We start from the raw sequence: 20,157 nt of genomic DNA, 5'->3' as shown, positions 1-20,157 counted from the left end.
TCACATTAGGGTGTGTAGCCTTTGTACATGCATCTGGTGTATCCTCCTCAAATACAAACCGATACTTAGAGAGATCACCTATGGGACCTAAACAAATATTTTTGCATGTTATGCAAGTATGGGGCACACAAACATGTGATGAGCTCGCTGATGATGAGCTCATGCTAGCATCATCAACATGGGGAGGCAACACCGGCCTAGCCTAAGATATCAATAGGCTACTCAATCTATGGATGGCTCTAATAGCCTAAGAGCTAGCCTCTGCAATGATATCATGATGTTGCATTAGAGGGGGGGGAGAGACATTAGTAGGGGGGACAAAAGTGCCAGCTTTCTCCCACTGGGAAAATGATCTATTCTAAGGAGCTCCTCCTCCTACACCCATGTTGGGCCTCATGCTCCAATAGTTCACCTTGAGGTGCAACACAAATTTGGCATACAATTTTTTAATGAAATAAAATGACACCTCTAAATTGTAGTGTGGAGGGATGTCAAAAACCATCCACCAATGATTCCAAAAGTTTGCATGTATTGCCTCATTTGTGTACCATTTAATTGATAGTTTGGGCTTTCTGTGTTCTACATGTTTACCAATTTTTGGGTCCACAAAAAGGCTAACTATATCATATTTAGTTATATTTAGGGCTGCAACCTCATCATAGTCCAACCCATCATCAAACATGGCATGCATTTGGTCATGCTAGTGAAGAGCAACATTTTGTTCATTGGTAAGTGTTTCAATATTATCCTCTACGGTGTTTAATGTGGATAACATGGGAGCCAATGTGGGTATAGTGTTATATGTGGTTCATAAAACACTTAGTTGGATGAGATTTTTAAATATCAAATCTTTAATTTGAGGAGGGTTTTGAGGGGGTAGGGGATTTTTTGATGGATGGCTTTGAGGAGGTACTGGATCATTTAGTGGAGGGTTACAAGGAACATTGTTTCCTGCCTTAGTATCATCATTTGGGTCAGCCATACCTATTAATTTGCAAAATATAATTTCTATTAGAAACAACCTAAATTTTAATAATTTCTATTAAAAAAACCTAATTTTTAACAAATTCAATTTAAAATAACTAATTTATAATAATATTCATTCAAAACATTTTTAAAAAAAAATTACCATTATTTGATATTTGTTCAAAAATCCAATACCCGAATGGAGGTCAACAATCAAACAAAAAAATGCAAAGTAAAAAGAGCTCTTGGGTTTTTTTTAAAAAAGATCTATGTTACAAGTTTCGGTATCTGATTTCATATTAGATACCTGAGATAATATTGGGTATCTAATATGAAATCAGATACCCAATTACCGATCAAATACTCGAAAAGGCTTGGTCCTAACTTTTTAGCCTTGGTATCAAAATGAGTGGAAAAAAGTTAGAGCAGATTTTGAAATGCTTTTAGATGTTTTCAAACACCACCTTTTTCACATCACCACTTTTTGGCACACCACAATCGTGCACATACCCTTCTAGTGGTGATTTAATAACTTCTAATAGAAATCCTAAATGATTTAAGAATTTTTCTCAAGGAAATGATTATTTATCTAAATTGGCTGAACTTAAACCTAAAAGAGTTGGTTTGTTCAATTATGCAAATTATCTTATTTCCTTTGAGAATGCTAAAAATCAACCTCATTGGCAAAAAACAATTGAAGAAGGCTATGATCGTTTTCTTGCTAATCAAACTAGAGAGTTCGTTCCTCTCCCTCAAGGTAAAAATTGGCTTTATGGAAATGGTTATATAAAGCTAAATTGAATGCCAATAACAAAATTAAGTTTAAGTCTAGATTAGTTGCTACAATTTTCTCTCAATTTAAGGCTTATATTATAACAAGATCATTTCTCCTATTTCTAAAATTCCTATTATTAATCTTTTTATTTCTTTATCTTCTAAAATGAATTGACCTACTCATTAAATAGATGTTAAAAGTGCATTTTTAAATGGTGATTTTGTTAAAATAAGGCAATGAATATTTAATTTACAAGTTGAAAAAATCCATTTAGATCTTCTCCATCCTTTTTTCCACCTCCAATGGTTATATGTGATTTTACAATTGTCCATATTGTATCTTCAACTAGTTGAGAAATTAGGGGATCCTTATTCTCTATTCTGATTGTAGATAACACATATGCATATTTGGTCTATCTACTAAGGAAATAGTTCCTTCTCTTTTGCACCAAATTATTCTTACTCTTACTTCTCATAGTGATATGATTATATGTTTTGATATTATATGAAAACTCCCTATTGTTAAAATTCTATATTTATCATTTCTCCTTCTATGATTGATGTTGATATCACAATTTTTAAGGTTATGATAAATGATTCTATGAAATTTTTTTAAGGTTGTAAAGAATAAAATTGTGAACTATGTTACTTGGAACCACATATGTATTTTTTTAATATATAGAAAATATTTATACTCTTATATTTTGATTAGATGGTCTTAAATATTTATAGGCTTAAGTGTGTAGGACTAAATATCAAGCTCTACAGATGGGTTTGAGAATAAACCATTTTTCCAAATTCCTCCTCACACTTAATATGTATGAATTATCATACCTTTGCAATTTTTCACACTAAGACAATTGGAAACAATCACTTAGAGCTCTACAAATTATAGTAAGTAATTATCTTGATGCATAGTACAAGAGTATGGTATAGTTCTTAGGTTTGTGTTCTGTGCACCAAACTTGGTCCCACTCACTCCAACACTTCCAAGATTGATTCTTCTCTTCAACCTTTCTCCTAAACACCTATCTAAGGCCCTCTCTTCACTAGAGAAATCTAGTTTACAGCTTGGTTTCAAACCTCCTACAACAAACCCTTTCCCCCCTAAGACCTTCTCAAGAAATTCCTTCTCACTTGCAATCTAGGATTTTTTTAGCAAGCATCTAGGGTGTGTGAGTTCCCCCTATATCTTTCATGAACCATTCTTCCTATTTTAGTCCATTTGAAAACATACACAAAAGTACATCCAATGTCTTAGTGCAATTAGGCATAAACACACCTAATATATTTAACACTTTAAATAAGATAATTTTAATTTTACTCCAAAACCACCTTAACAATTCCCTAAAAAAATTCAATATTCAAATAGTCCTTTTTATGGTCTAAGAAAATTCACAATTTTGGATTTGGGTTCTATCATTTACTTGGCTAACTCAATTTGGGCTAAAATGACTTATAAACCCTTGGGCAATGAGGATTTGATAGATCACCTACCAAAGAAATTGGTCAACACAAAGAGACATTTGATTAATTCCTTCCATATCTAAAAAACATCAATCCAACATTAACTTGGCACCCACACACCTTCTATGGTTTTGTAACATCAATGTTTCCTCAAATTCGGCTTGTCACACATGAATGTCAAGCCTAGGGCATCATGCCAAATTCATGTTTTGCAGATGTTGACCCAAAAAAATACCATTCAATAGTGCACTAAGTAACCTAAAATTCCCCCAAGAATCATGAGATTTCTATAAGAGAATGTCAAGAAAACTCATTTGTTTATGAACTCATTTCTATTTGTACTCTTCCAAACTAGTTCGTGCAAAATTCCTACAAAATTCCTCAGTTGTTGATCAAATGTGTTCAAACCAAATTTAATGAGAAGCTAATTCGTAGAAATATCTAATCATGGTATTCAATCAATGGATCTAATGCATATTATTCTACACCAACATAATAAGAGATATCAAAAGAAATAAATTTCTTATTGATCAACACCAAACACTCCTTCCAATTTCCAACAAACTTCAAGTTACATAATTCATTGATCAAAATCCTTAAAGTATCCATCAATAAAATGTTTCAACCTTTTTTTGAGTCAATTGACCATTGAAACTTTCCTAATGGAATAATTTACAAAAGTTGTCAAAGTTGCACTTTAACAACTTTGCAACAAAATGGTAACATTTTTTGCATTTTAAGTTTATTTGTGAAACTTAATTTCCTGTTCAATTTAAAACATTACATATCAACATAAAATGACTTCCTAACATCCTAGAGCCCTTTTAATCATGGTATGACTATAATTGACCACTATTGCTCAATTAGGCAAAATGGGTCCATTACAAGAAATGGGTCACAACCAAGTTACAAAGTTGGGTAAATTATCTTGTTACAACACAAAGAACATAAAAATGGATTAATATGTGATCAATAATGATGTATGAGTGTCAATAATGATGTAGGAGTGTGCATTTGCACCATATTCCCTAGTAAAAAGAAAAATCAATTCCCTTGAGTTTCTAGTTGTTATAGACAAAGTAGTACCATGTTTGATGATAGTTTCTTCATTCATCCAAACTACGTTAGACTCTATAAATCCTTCTCATTTTTCTAAGTATTCTTTAGAAGTACCCCTCCTAGTTTTTTTGATGACCTTATTGTCATGTATGCTTTCCAATTGTATTGGTTTGGTGGGTGGAAGGTCCTTCATCGATTCAACATCATCTTCCATCTTCTCCAACTAATCTAGCTAGTAAGGAAACAAACTTGCAACATTGAATTTGGTGGAAATTTCCAAAACTATGGGTAGTTCAATTTCATAGGAATTGGCCCCAAATTTATGAATCACCTTGCAAGTCCCTATCTTCTTCATTAACAACTTAGTGGGTTGTCCCTTGAGTAACCTCTCCTTCTTGAGGAATACAATGACTAAATCTCCTTCTTTGAATTGTACATCCCTTGTCCTTTGATCAACCTATTCTTATATTTCAAAGTATTCTCCTCTAAAGTTTTCTTCAATTGTTTATACACTTCATTGATGGAAGTAGATAAGTCTTCTCCTTGGGAACTTCTCTTCTCCATTTCTTGTAAATTTTTTAGTCCCAAAACTCCCCTATGGTGATAGCCATATAATAGTTCAAATGGACTCACCCCTATGCTCATGTTGAGGGTCACTAAATAAAAATTGTGCTTGAAATTTCTGATAGAAGTAGAAAAGTATTCTTCTTTGGCACTTCTCTTCTCCATTTATTGTAAATACTTGAGTTCCAAAATTCCTCTAGGGTGATATCCATAGAATATTTCAAATGGACTCAAATTATCTATGCGCATGTTGACAAAATTACTGAATGCAAATTTTTCTTGATTGATGACCAAGGCCCAAGTCATGCCATACTCCTTGGTTAGGCATCTCAATAAATTATATAAGAATTTGTTAACCTTCTATACCTAACCATCTATTTTAGGATGGTAGGAAAATGAGAAAGATAGTTGTGGTTAATATTTCTCCATAATGTATGCCAAAATTGGCCAACAAGTTTAGAACCCCTATTAGTAACAACGGACAAAGGAAAACCATGTATTTTAACAACCTCCTTGAATAATAAACATACTACAAGAGATGCATCATTAGTAAATTTACAAGGACAAAATGGGTCATTTTGGTAAATCTATCAAGAACAAAAAAATCACTATCAAATCCCTTGGAGTCCTAATTGGAAGGCCAAGCACAAAATCCATGCTCACACTCTTTTATTTCTTAGAAAATATAGACAATGGTTGATACAACCATGCATTAGAAGACACTCCCTTTTATTTCTAATAAATTTAAGAACTTGCAACAAAATTTATGAAATCCACCTAAAATTTAGGCTAGTGTAGTGCTTATTAACTCATTCTAATGTCTTATCGAATCCAAGGAGTCCTCCTAGGGCTCCATTGTGCTTCTCTCTAAAAAATCTCTCTCCCATGGAACATGTTGTAACACATAACTTATTCCCCTTGACCAAAATTCCACCCCCACCACATAATCATAAAAAAACTATATGGAAAGCATTAGAATTTTTTTTACAAATATGATAAGTATTTTGGAAATCAGTGTCCTTATACATCTCTTTTAGTACATATACTCCCATGATCTATAGTTTTATCTCCTGAATAGTAAGAATGCTTCTTCTTAAGGCATTTTTAACCTTGTTTCTAGCCCCCTTCTTATGCTTTATTGTGAAAGTGTAAGCTTGCAAGTGTTCAAATCACTTTATCTTCCTTTTATTGAGTTTGTCTAAACCCTTTAGGAAGCTTGGTGGTATGCTTATCAATATAGAATATGGATTGGGGCTTTAACCATAGCATAAAGCTCTTGGTCATAGTTGAGTACCCCTATTCTTTGCATCGTTCAATTTCTCAAAGAAGAAAGCAATGGGATAACCTTCTTAACTAAGAACTTCTCCTACAACATTTTTACTTGCATTACACTCCATGGTTTAAAAATATTATTGAAATTAAGAAGGACTAGTATAGGAAAATTTGCACCCTTTCTCTTTAACAACTATAAACTTTCATCTTCCTTAGGTGTCCAAGAAAATCTACACTTTATTACACCCTTTATGGTGTTCAATATAGGAGCACGAATGTGGTTGAATCCTTTGATAAACTTCCTATAGAAGGTAGCAAGACCATGTAAACTTCTCACATTTTCTAGTAATTTTGTGGGGGGCCAATTCAATGTTATTACATCTTTAGAGGAATCCATTTTCAAATAGCCCTATAAAATGAAAAAACCTATAGTAGCTTCACAATACGTGCCCAATTTTCAAGTTGAAAATTGGGACCCCCTCTACGCTTTTTAGAATAGGGGTACATATTCTCTAGGACAAGGCATCTCCCAAGACACATTGGGGATAAGGGTTGATTCAGGTTAGGTTTATGGTTTTGATTAGTCCACCTCGTTCAAAGTCTAGCATCCAGAAAATCACTTTTTGCTATAGGGAAAAAGGGTGCACACTTGCACACCTAGTGCACGTGTGCACTTTCATAGGTGCCTAGCCTTAATCTTTTCATCCTTCCTCACACCTTGCTAAGTGGTGCACTTGCACACCTTACAAATGTGTGTACCTTGACAAGGTGTGCAAGGTGAATTAACTTGGGGCACCTTGCCTATTAATTAGGGACCCCCCCCTTTTAGTGCGTACTATCATCTACTAGCTCTTGATCTGTACACCTTTGCACCCTTCTAGTTGTGCAACTTTGAAAACTTCGCTCCTTTGCAGTTGCACTCAAATGAGGTAAAGAACCTTGCACATATGCACATGGTTTAGATGTGTGCTGCATGTGCTCATAAACTTAAACTTTGACTTAGATACCATGTGCTCATGGTATCTACCCTAAAAAACATACCTTGATAGTTGGGACACATATTCTCAATGGGTTGAGATAAGCCAAATGAAGCATCTAATGATGACGCAAGTGGTATAGGTGTTGATAAATACTCATCCTTAACTAATTGTGTACCATGTGTAATAATGACATAAATCAATGATTTATTTTCTTGAAGGGTCTTTAAATCCATATACTCCATTTTTATTGAGATTACAAAATGAAGTACACTTTTTTTTTTCTAGATGCCTCCTATCTTTGGCTCTACTAGTCTGTGGGACCCAACTCTATTATCTATAGAGCCTCTCCCTCTAACCTAGAACTACTGAATGCCAAATTAATTTTTCTTCTCACCAAGGATAAAATCACAATATAATTTTCTCAAACAAATAAAGACACTGCCCAATTATTACAAGGTGGTTGGTCAAAGATCATATGCTACTTATCCAAAGATGTAGCTCTCATCCTATTATGAATACACCACTATATGAGAAACCAATTCACAATTACTTCTAGGGTGTTACTATTAATATGGTTGGTAAAAAGAGCACACATGTCATCTTTATATAACCCCTTTTTCACTTGATCATATGATAACCCACCAAAATAATCTTCATGGCATCTATCCTTCCATGAACCCCATCTAATAATCTCCCTAGACACCTCATTCACACTATTGGAAATTTTTTCTAGGGTAGTGATGAGGGATGAGTGATTAGCAAGACTAGAGAACCTCCACATACTAATCAATATGGATATTTGGATAGTATTTTGTTCAAGGAGATTAATTAGGTCTTCTTTTCTTGCATCAACACAACCTATTGGAGGACACAAAGGGTATAGATTTGGCTTTGATGATGGATTTAGGTTTCACTAAGGGTTTCATTTTTATGAGGCCACATTTTGAGGGTTATTTTCTTGTTCATTAAATTGATATTATCAACATTATCTTATGTTTAAAGAGGTCTTTGTTGTCATGGTCAAGGATAATTTTCTAATAATAACATCAATTTAATTTAAAATAACTTAAAATTCTTCAAGCAACCTTATTCAATTAGAATTTAAATGAAAATAATAATAAAATATAAATTCTTACATGCTTGATAGTGTGATATGCTTGTAAAATGATGAAAATGGGAAAAAAATCCAATAACATAAGGAACATGCATGAGTTTTGGGGATTTTTACTCCTTTTCTCTCCTTAAAACTCAATTTTTGGCATGTAAAATAATACCCAAAATATAGGTTTTAAAAAATAAAAAAAAATTTAATCAAAATTTGATCATGTTTTGCAAAAACAAATTTCTTTTTAAAATCCAATTATATTTTGAAGAAGTGTTGGGTTTTATTATTATTTTTGTGGCTTGACAAAGGCTCACCTTTTCCAACCCCAGTTTTTTCAAAATTGGAATAACTCGATCACATTTTCAAAAGAATTTTTTAATACGTGGACACTTTTTCACACACCATCTTGGTATAAGTTTACTCAAGTATCTGATCAAGAGTGGTCATTGAAGGTTTAAATTAATTAATCATTTTCATTATCTCTACTTCAGTTATAGTTTCATCTTTTGTCTCCTTTTTCCTTTCCTTATTCATCATATTTTTGAATTATTTCCTTAGATTCCAACATTATTTCTATAATTTCTTAACTAGAAATGAAGTTTCCAATGAATGTGTCTTTCTCTTTCTCTTCCTTTTATGCATCTAATCTAATTGGTACTTTTGACATGAATAATTTAGGTTGTTTAATAGTACTAAAGAACCAATTAACATCAACATTTTTATCTTCATCTTGCTGATTATGCTTGGGCTAAGTAGGATTCTCTAGCTAATCTTTGATGGTTATCCCCTTTGCCTATTGTGCAATTGTACCCTTAAAATAAATTTCCATAAATTTGATAAATGACATTCTCAATTTCCTCTCCAATCTCCTCATACTTATATATCATCATCTTGACGATCCTCACCTGGGATCTAATTTTATCCTTATCCTTCTTGAGAATTCTATTAATTTCCTTAGATTCAATCAAATTACAAAAATCACGCAATGTCTTTTCTCTTGTTCTTTCATCTTCCTCTAATGATCATTCCCTTCTCACATTACTTGTTTATCAAATAAATTATCTAGTAAGTACCCTAAATCTCTATAAGGTTCCTTTTGACATTCAAAACATATGTAATAACAAAGTCTTCCAAATATTTTTTCTCATCAAGATTATACATGTCATAATACTTGTTTAATTGATTGATCAATCTTTGATTTTTAATCATGTCTACTATCTTCTTCATATATTGTTTCTAGCTTATGTTTTCTACCACTTCTTTCTCCTTTATCCTAGTCTTGTTTACTATAGGTTACTTAGTAGGTGATTCAATCACTTTTCTCTTCTTGGGTTCTAGCCCCTTAGCCATAGCTTTGGGTCTAAGAGTACTAGCAAGTCTCTCTGTGACTTCAATAATCTTGGCTTCCTCTTGCCTTTTATCTTCCACCTTAGTAGGAGGTATCCTCTTAAAATTTCTCCATGTAACTCTCTATGAAGCAAGATTTTTCTCAAGTACAACAACCACTCCTATTGGTGAATTTGATACTTCTAAACATTCAGGCTGAACAATCCCTTCATCTAATATTTTCACTGGAGTGGAAGCATCAACTTTCAAATTCTAAATGTTAAACCCTAAGTCCTAAATCTTAAGCTTAAACATTAAACTAAATGGTACAAACTCTCATCCTAAATGCCAATCCCCATACCTAAATGCTAAATAGTAATCTCAACATAAACATTAAATACAACCCTAACCATATCATGAACGCAAACCTTTCTCCTAACCATAATTTTATTACTAACCATCATGTAAACCCTTTAACCCAAATGATAATTTCTATCCTAAGTCCTAATCTTAATCCTAATTAAAACTCCAACCCTAACCATAATACTAAGGTCATGATCTCAACCCTCACTCTAACCACAATGCTAAACCTACACTTAAAATTAACTCTAGCTCTAAACATATACCATAACCTTAATCTAACAATAATACTATCAATAATTTAAGCTTTTACACTAACCATAATCATAATCTTAAATCTTATACCCTAATCTAAAATCCTAAACCCTAAGCCTAACTCTGAAACCCTAATCCTAACCTTAACCGTAATTATAATTCTAATTCCTAGTCTAATCATAATTTGAACTCAAACACTAAAAAATAACTTTAAAGATAATAGTAACCCAAACCATAATCCAAAGTCTAAACATAATTCCAAGTCTAAATTCAATTCTATCCTTAAGCCTAATCATACATCTAACCTAAATCCTAACCCTAATAAAAATTATAAGCCTTTCCCTAACCATAAGTCAGACCAAAACCATAACCATGATGTATACCCAAGAAATTCATGTAATCACAAACTTGAAGACTTACTCTATAATTAATTGTGATGTAAACCTTGATTATATTAAATTTCTTTAATAAAAATTTGTTATGTAATTGTATAGTAACTAATCCTAAACCTAACCATAGTACTAACCATGATGCACCAATGACCTAATCCCATCTAAATTGCAACCATACCACTAAGTGCTAAATGCTAATGCCAAACCCAAATGTTACACCCTAAACCCTAATTCTTGGGCTAAATCATAATCCTGAATGGTAAATCCTTATCCTAAATGCGAAACCTTAATCTTAAATGAGCCGAGTCCTAATCCTAAATACTCTTATCTCTAATATTAAGCTTAATTTGTAGACCATAAAACAATCTTAACCATAAATACAACCCTAACCCTAATCCTGAAAATGACATGAAATTAAGCATTTATCCTTCTAACATCAATCAATATACTAGCTCAAACCACAACACTAACCATGATGTAAACTTTAACCCTAGCAATATTCCAAAGCTTTAAGCCATAATCCTAATAAAAACTCCAATTCTAATCATAGCACTAAATATGATGTAAGCCCTCACTAATCATAATCATAAACCTAGGCCTAACCTTATACCCTTTCCATAATCAAAACCCTAACTTGACCATAATATTATCCATGTTATAGACCATTACCCTAATCATAACCCTAACCTTAAACCCAATACCCTAACCCTAATCCTAACTCTAATCCTAAACCTTAATCCTCACCCCAATCCTAATCATAAACCCTAGAGCTAACCATCCTAACTCTAACTCAAAATCTAAACCTTAGACATAATCCAAATCCCAAACCTAATCCCAAGTTTAACAAAACCCCTAACCTTGATTGTACTTCTAACCTAAATCTTAACCCTAATCATAATTCTAAGTCTTTCCTGAACCATATCCCAAACCTTATTCACAACGATGATGTCCACCATAGAACCCTAATCGTGATTCCAAATATATTGCTAACTATTGTCCTAAACACTAACTCTAGCCCTAACCATGATGTAAAAGTTTATTATATTACATTACATTACATTCAATAAAAATGTGCTAGACAATTGCATATTAATTTATTCAACATATTATGAGTGTCACAACTACTACTAGTAAACATATATTCTATATAGAAAAATAGGGAAATGTATCTAGGCATTTTACTTTTTCACAGTTCACCTTTAATAAAAAATAAAGATCTTGAATGGGCCCATGGTCCATTTAAAGCTAAACAATTCCAAATGAACCCACCACAATTCAAGTGTTATATATATATTCCTAATATTTAAATTTGTCATTTAATTATTTAATTCTTAAAATGTCCAATCAAACACTTTCCTTTACATGTCTCCATAGACATTTCCCATAAAGAGACAATAATATTTCCAAGGCTTATGGACAACGCGTGGAATTGTTTTCGCTTTTTCTATTCATGTGGGCAGGCTGTGGAACCCGCGTGGAAAATGGTTCATCTCTCTTGGTTGGCTGATGCCCTAATCAATGCTACGCTCCTTGCCATTGTCAGGTGATGACGCGGTATTTCATATCAATGATGTAATACCCCAATGATAAAAGTCCTTCGGCTCAAATGAAGGTATCGATTCAGTTTTCCTCTACATCCGTCTTCTGTCTTTTATTAGAGAAGATATCAGTCATGGGTTCGAATCTGGTAAAGCTGCATGCAATACTATTTCCCGTATGAGGATCTGAGGTGGGCTGCCTTCCATCAATGAATCAAAGAAAAATCCTTATCAGTAAAAAGTCTCTTTGTTTGAGTTTTTCTAAAACTATATTTCATATCATATTTCTTGGTTTGTAGGTGGACTTGTTATCATGGAATGCAATGAACAAGAATTTAGAGATAAGTGCAGGAAACGTCCAGCCGAAGATGAGAATGAAGATGAAGTCCAAGAATTTTTTGCGGTAATTGACAGAATTCATGCAATGCACAAGCTTTGTAAACAGAAGCTAATAAATGCCCCTTCTGTAGGTAAATCTAAATCTCAGAATGATGGTGGTAGTGTTATCAAATGTAAACCTCCATGGAAGCCCTCTTTCCAATGGGAAGATTTTTCTGGCTTAGGTAAGAAAGGTTGTAGTTCTAATGATTGTTCAAACAACACAAACACTTCGGTGGTGTGTGAAGAGCCTTGTATTAAGAGTGATCAGAATATGAGTGTGGAGAATTTTGATCTGAATGTTGAGGCTACTGCAGAAGAGTAGATTAACCTTCTTTGCAAATCTGATGTACTTGTTGCTGGTCCTCATGCAAATGATAATTTCCAGTTTACATTTCTAGACATGGTGGTCGTGGGTTAGAATTTCTAACTCTCTTTTTCTTTATCTCTGCAATTCCCTTTGTTTGAAGCTTGGTAAGTAGTTTTGTACAAGTTACATCAATGCCCATTTACTGTGAAAATGATTCAGCTTGATGAGAAAAATCAATACTTGTAAGCATGTGATGAATGTATAATGAATTTCCACAAACTAGACTTGACTCTGAAGCATACGTTGCCAGATTATGGCCCTGGAGTTTTCCCATATGAAAATAGCACAAGGATATTTACTATGTTTCATCAAAGTTTAATTTGATGAAGCCTTATATAAATCAAGGCTTCATACTTCTCCTTGCCTACACCATTACCTACCTTACTGTTATTGGAATTTGATCTTTATTTATTTTTTGATATTAATCCTTGAATAAGAAGTCTAAGTTAAATTTATTTTTTATCATATCTTTGTGGAAATTCTTCTAAATTTATTATATTCTTCTCAATTTATCATATCTTTGTGGAAATTCATATTTTAAAGAAGATGGTACAGAATTTTATCATGATTACAACTTAGAATGGAAACATATTTGATGATATTCTCTAAATCTTTTTAGTAAATATTAATACTATACTCTTTTTTTTGATTGATTTAAAAGAAAAAAGTATAGTATTAATATTAATACTATACTTAATAGTAACACAACATGATAGATCTTCATGATAGATAAATTGTCTTATATTGATATACTCCAATTAAATGAATGGGTTGTGTGTATAGATTTGTAAAAAGAAATAAATTGAATAGTCATACATATCCTAATAAATAAATATAATTTCAACTTTATTGATTTAAGAAATCTTTTTGAAATCTATTACATGTCGTGAGTAGTGCCTTAGGGTACTTCTTTTCTTGATATGGTTTTGTGTTCACTACAAATACATGTATTTCTACAATGGTAGAAATAAAATGGTAATAAATAATAGTTACATAAGTTTTCAACCTTATAATCATCATGGAAATAGATATTTATTAATATCTAGAATTCATACTGTAAGTAAATATTACACAAACATATACTAAGTAGTTTATTCTATTTTTTCTCAAAACTAGGATAAATGTGTACTAATTTGATATACATTTGCTAAATTAATATTTATCCAATAATATAAAATTAAAATATTTAATATATTTTCTTTTATATAGGATTCAATTCTTTGATACTTTGCAGAGTTTTCTTTACAAATATTAAACCTTCAATATATTATAAAGTTTTATTTTCAAATATATTTAAAATTTATCATAGGCGAATAACATCATTCTTGTTCAACTACTTGGTACTCATTGTTAGAGAAATGTAATGTTTGATAAAGAATAGATAAAAAACTATAATGGAAAATAATTTCTCAAAATAATGGAGAAACTATGTAATTTAATATTTTTGATGTCATATTTATTCATTAGAAAAGCTTTACTCTAAGTGTGACCTTGCATAAACTAATATTATTTAAAGTTATTCATTCAAAGTTGAGTATGGAGGGTTCTAAAATTCCCTCCAAAAATAAAGTGTCCTTCAAAGAATAGTTTGTTAGAGTAATTATTTTTTTACACTTATTAATTAAATCACTTTGATTTAATTAAATAAGTTGCCTATTACTCTAATTTTCTTAAGCTATCTCTTAGGTGCATATAATTAATTTTGTTATTACTTATAATGTATAACCTAGCTTTTTAAGCTTTAGGTTACCCTTTTTGGATTTCGATCTCCTTTTATAAGGATCAATCTCTTTGTCATTATTAATCTATTGAATAATCTTTTCTTCATCTAAATGCAATTTGCATGTTTGTCTAATCAAACCCTTGCCTCTTCTTGTCTTTTTCTTCTCTGTGATAGGTTTTTTGCATGTAATTATTCTTGGGAGTCATGGATTTGATTGACATATTTTCTCAAATCTTACATTATCAGAACTAGATCTGTTGTAGCTTGTTCAGTATTTAGGAAAACAGAGAGAACAAGGGTTTGGTGGATTAGATCTTGTATATTTTTGGGTATTTTCTAAGAAAATAGGGGGGTTTCTATTTTTTGGAGCTTCTTGAGGCCAAATGGACATCACAAATGGATCTAGAAGGCATCAAAACCCCCATTTCCATATAAAGTTAGTCCATTTTGGATAATGTTGATCCAAGAGGCAAATTTTTTTGCCCGGTAGGGCTATGCAGCCTCTAGCACATAGTTTGAGGTGGAAAATTAAAAAATCACAAAAAAATCAAAATTGGTATTTTTTATGCCACTATGGTTAGAAAACCACTAGCATCTTCGCTGTAGTTACCGTAGTGGTCATCATTGGCGGCCCACTTAGTGGCTTCACTCGTGGTTTCATGCCGACTCAGTCGTAGCGGACCACTGGCCTCTCGCCACTACATCTGCCTCACTCTGCTTGGCTACCGCTCCATCGGTGGTGGCAGTGTTTTTCTTTAAATTTTATGATTATTATTTTAATTTAAAAATAATAATTTTTTGTGCATTTCTAGGGTCCCTATTGTTTTTTTCCATAACTTGAGCATACGAACATATTTTTTTGATCCAAAAAATGAACCAGAAAGTTGGTTCTAAGAGGAAGACATTGGTGTAGGTTTTTTTGGGTTTTGATGCAGTTTGGTTGTGTGTTGTGGTAGTCAAAGTTGGATGTTCTATTTTGCACTCCAGGAGGCATATCTTGAGCATCTGATCTCCGATTTGGGACTTCTTTATATCATTGGAAAGTTATTTCCACACTCTTTCTAGTGATGCTAGTTGTTCCAAATTTTTCTCTAGGCACATTCTGTTTAGTCTTCTACTTTTTTACATTTGGTAGATATCCTAGTTGTTTCAGGGCTAGGGATCAATTTTGTTGCTTCAGATGATTCGTCATGGCTTGTACTATCTTTTGTATTAGTTTTATGTCTCTTTTGGTCTATTTAGATATCATTTGTAAGCATTTTTATGCAAATGCACTAAGATAAAGTGTCACTCCATGCATTTTGGGATCCTTTTCATCATTGTGATTTATTGTACTTGCACTATATTATAAAGTGCCATGGGGGGATAGTTGATTTCCATGTAGTGCCCTCTTCCTTTTTCAAGTGAGTGTCCCTTCCATGACATTAGCCCCATGATGTGTCGATGGCATGTGCCTTTATAGGTATCTGTACCTAACTCTCAATGTGCCTGGTTCTTCCTATGTTGTAGGAGTTTTTTGGCCCATTTTCTTAGCTATCTATCACCTCACCCTTGTCTGCATTAAGGAGGGGTTCTTCTGTTGTTTCTAATACTTCCTTGGTTTGATGGTTGGATAGTGTGATCTATGTATTCAATTTTTTATCCTATATACTAGGCAATTGTAGTGGATAGCTACCTATGCATTTTGATGAGATGGATCATCTACCATATAGACACTCTTGGTTCATAGCCTTCTATTTTTGTGGAGGTTCTTTAGATTAGCAATTTCTTTTTTATAGAGTTTGGGGCTTCTTCATGCTTTAGTGGTTCTCTTCATGATCACTCTTTGTTCCCATCTTCTAGAACATTCTTTGCTATCTCTTTTTGGAGTAGGGTTTTCCCCATGTGGTTTTCTCTATTTCTCCATTTCATAGAGATTTTTTTGTGATTGGGTACCTCATTAGGCCTTATTGCTGGGACCCATTTTTCTGCTTTCATAGTTGTACTAGGTTAGCTTACCTCCTAAGCTTCACTTAAGGGGGGTGTTAGAGTAATTATTTTTTTACACTTATTAATTAAATCACTTTGATTTAATTAAATAAGTTGCCTATTACTCTAGTTTTCTTAAGCTATCTCTTAGGTGCATATAATTAATATTTTATATTAATTATAATGTGCCACCTAGTTTTTTAGGCTTTAGGTTACCCTTTTCAGGTTTCGATCTCCTTTTATAAGAATTTATCTCTTTGTAATTATTAATTTCTTGAATAATATTTTCTTCATCATAATACAATTTGCATATTTTTCAGATCAAACCCTTGCCTCTTCTTATCTTTTTCTTCTCCATGATAGGTTTTCTGCATGCAGTTATTCTTGGGCTTCGCAGATTTGATTGGAATATTTGCTCAAATCCTACAGAGTTTTGACTATTCTTGAACCTGGAGAGAAAATTTAATAATTGTAGAGTGATTTCAACCAAGAGCATCTACAAGGTGAGCAAAGGGAAGGCCAAAATTTTCATCATCTTTGTCACTCTTGAAGGAGGGTATATGTGCTTCCATTCCCATCCTTTTCCTATGCTTAATATTTTTTAGAAGAAATGTGAATTTTTGTTTCTCCTATTGGATTTTCTCATATTTTTTGCTTTCTATTGAGAATTATAAGGCTACAGGTGTACCCCCTCTTTAGCAAAGCTTTCTTTTTTTAGGTTTTATGAGTTTCATCCTATTCTGATCCCTCAAGTTTTTCCTACCCCTACTTTGTCTATTGAGCTCAACAGTTTATTTTTTACCCCCCTTTCTTCCTCAGCTAAGCAGTCACAGACTCCTCGACCCCCCCCCCCCGCCCCCCCTGCCCCAAAAATATTTCTTTATTTTTTGCTATGAAAATTAATTTAGATTATAAATCCAAGAACAATAATTTCACTTAATAGGAGCAACAAGATGACACCATGGTAATTTTAGATGATTCAACCTTTGGCTCTTCCTAGTCTGTAGAGTCGACTTGGACCCCAGATAATTTTTCCCCTCATTCTATGCCCAACATGCCTTCCACCTCCTTTTCTCTCCCTCTCCAAGGACTCATCTCAGTTACCCAAAGGATCTTGTATTCCTTAGTTTGCATCTCCTAATCCGCTTCCTAAGATGTCATCTATTATCTATACATTTTCCATAACATACCCAAATTTTTTATCAAGTGGTTGATCTATCAACTATAAATTACAAGAAAAAAAGATTTAAAAAATTGGAGGCTCTTGCAAAAGATGAAAGAAAGGTGGAGGATTGGACCAAAGGAAAGAGGGATGAGGCAACATAGGAAGTGGGTAGAGACTTTGGGAAAAAATGTACAATCAAGAAATGGTAGAGGAGAAGATTTTAGAATCTCATGCCCTTATGCCTTCTAAGGAGGAGAAGAGTGAGATCCTCATTTTCTTAAAGTCTATGAAGGAGTTCCAGTTTTGGCTCTAGGGGATCAAATCAAGGAACTAGCTACTGAGAAGATATTTTCCCATTATTGAATGAAAAAGGCCATTGGTGGGATTCAAGGCGAGTTGGAGGAACTTGGAAACAAAAAGGGAAAAGGAGGGAGAAACCCACAATAAAGAGGAGGTTCTTCAAATTGTTACTAAGTAGGAGGATAGCTCAAGGGATGTGGCTTCTTCTTGTCCTTGAAATAAGCCTTTCTTCCTATTGAAGCTCAATGAATTGAGCAAGCAGTGATCTTGTGTTGGGGTGTGGTTGTGGTGCTGTAAGTTTTTTGGTTCGCATTGGGTGTTGGTTTCTCTGTTGGTTCATCTCTACTAGTCTATCTATTTAGTTTTTTGATTAAGTTCTATTTGGTTCTAGTCTTAGTTTAGTTTTTGTTCTGGTTCTATTGCTCATTTTTTGTAGGGTCCACTTCTTGTGAACCCCGAACTTTCTGTCTACTGGACTTAGTTTTATTTTTTGTTTTGAGTTCAAGCCTTTTCTCACTTTATTTAATCATGAGAATCAATATGATAAGTTGAAATATCTTCAATATATAATTACTACTACTAAGTAGTCATAACTCTTAAGACGCACAAATGCTCCCATTACCTCATTAATTCTTAACTGATGTAGGTGTCATGTCTATGTAGTCAAGGCCACCTTTGTTTTAATTAGACTAAGGTAACTCACCTCACCTATAGATGAAAAGTAACATAGAATAATCTAACAAACCTATAATTTTGTTGATTTATGCATGCAAAAACCATGTCACACGTTATTCTTTATACAAGATAAATCATTTATTCATTTTTTGAAAATGTGTGATTAGTTTATATGAATCAAATTTTTAGGTAGATTTATTTGTTCAAAGTTAATTATAAAACATAATGAAATTTTACCACCTCTCAATTAAAGACTAAAACTATATTTTGAAAATATTTTTTTAAAACCAACATTTTATTCTAAATTGTACTTTAATTATTATTTTTAAATTGCTATATATTTATATTTATAACTAATAATAAAAGAATAAACAAAAGAAATTATGACATAAATAACTTAAAATATTTTAAAATTAAATAGAAAGCAGATAAATAATAATTAAAGTCTACATGAACTGAATCAAACAATTAAATTGAGAATATACACAAATCAATAAAATAATAGTATAACTTTTTTAAAATATTGAAAATTTGAAGTTCTTATTTTAAGATATTGAGTTCTTGTAACAATGATCAAAGTCTTAAAATATCACTATTAGTATCACTGATATCACTATTAAAGTCTTAAAATTAGTAGTTATACTATTTGAAAATTTGAACTTCAATATTAGTAGTTTTTACAAATCTAAGATCAAATTCTATATTCTATTTTATATCAAACTTAATGATTCTCTTAACATTTGAGATCAAAATTTGTTATATTCACTATATTATTTTAGATCAAAATTTGTTATATTCACTATATTTTATTAGGTTTAATCACTCAATTACCATTTTTAAAAGAGCTCCAAACAAAATGAAAACAAATGTACTAATATTCTATACTCTACTTATAGTCTATATTTTTTAACTTTTAAAATTGATAATGGACCAATACTACTTTATATACAACTACTTTGAAACATTTATAAATTTTTTTCTATAAAATCCATCGTACAACTTGAAGGTTCTAAGTGCCAAATTAGCATGGACGACTTTAGAAGCTTATTCTCCTATGGAAAGAAAAACTAATACCGACAAACATAAACGTCCAAGAAATACATTGAAAACTTGAAATTGAACAATCACCGCAGTCATATATAATTTGACCGCCCGCGTAAATATTCCCACGCGCTAAGAAATGAGGGCGATGACGTATGCCCTGCCAAATTATATGACGACGTCTTAGAGATGCAAACAGTTTGAACGTTCAACTTTTTCATGACAAAGAATAAGGCGGTCTCTGAAACAGACATTTGAGAGTTACTCCCTGTGTTTATCTGCGTCTATGGACCACCTGAAAGTAACAATGCAAAGAAGTTCTGCAAACTAAAGTTTTTATTATCCAATTGTTAGCTTTTTAGTAACTTTTATCATCCAATTCATGTTAGCTTTAAAAACTTCAAATACTAGAGCTTGAGAACTAATATACAATGAATTTACTTTGGGTACATTTTATCACACCTTTTGTTTGCTTCCTA

At 32.4% G+C, this 20,157-nt stretch overlaps 1 protein-coding gene across 1 annotated transcript; it reads left to right on the top strand.

Annotated features, from left to right (window-relative positions):
* Nucleotides 1-12,124: 12,124 nt before the first annotated feature.
* LOC149577422 (uncharacterized) lies at nt 12,125-12,836 on the top strand. The gene is made up of 2 exons (XM_089786321.1): nt 12,125-12,249; nt 12,358-12,836. Exon 2 carries the CDS (start codon nt 12,372-12,374, stop codon nt 12,759-12,761), a length of 390 nt encoding a protein of 129 aa, XP_089642447.1. The 5' UTR covers nt 12,125-12,249; nt 12,358-12,371; the 3' UTR covers nt 12,762-12,836.
* Nucleotides 12,837-20,157: the final 7,321 nt, after the last annotated feature.

The sequence above is a fragment of the Cupressus sempervirens genome, chromosome 1 (genome assembly GCF_028749045.1).
Source record: "Cupressus sempervirens isolate cs-2001-9-10 chromosome 1, ASM2874904v1, whole genome shotgun sequence".
NCBI classification, from domain to species: Eukaryota; Viridiplantae; Streptophyta; class Pinopsida; order Cupressales; family Cupressaceae; genus Cupressus; species Cupressus sempervirens.
The sequence above is the reverse complement of the archived record's forward strand: the minus strand, read 5'-3'. Positions and strand labels throughout refer to the sequence as shown.

Bases quoted from the DNA above. Each gene is read 5' to 3' on its own strand.
- LOC149577422 (XM_089786321.1), top strand. From the start codon at position 12,372: ATGGAATGCAATGAACAAGAATTTAGAGATAAGTGCAGGAAACGTCCA.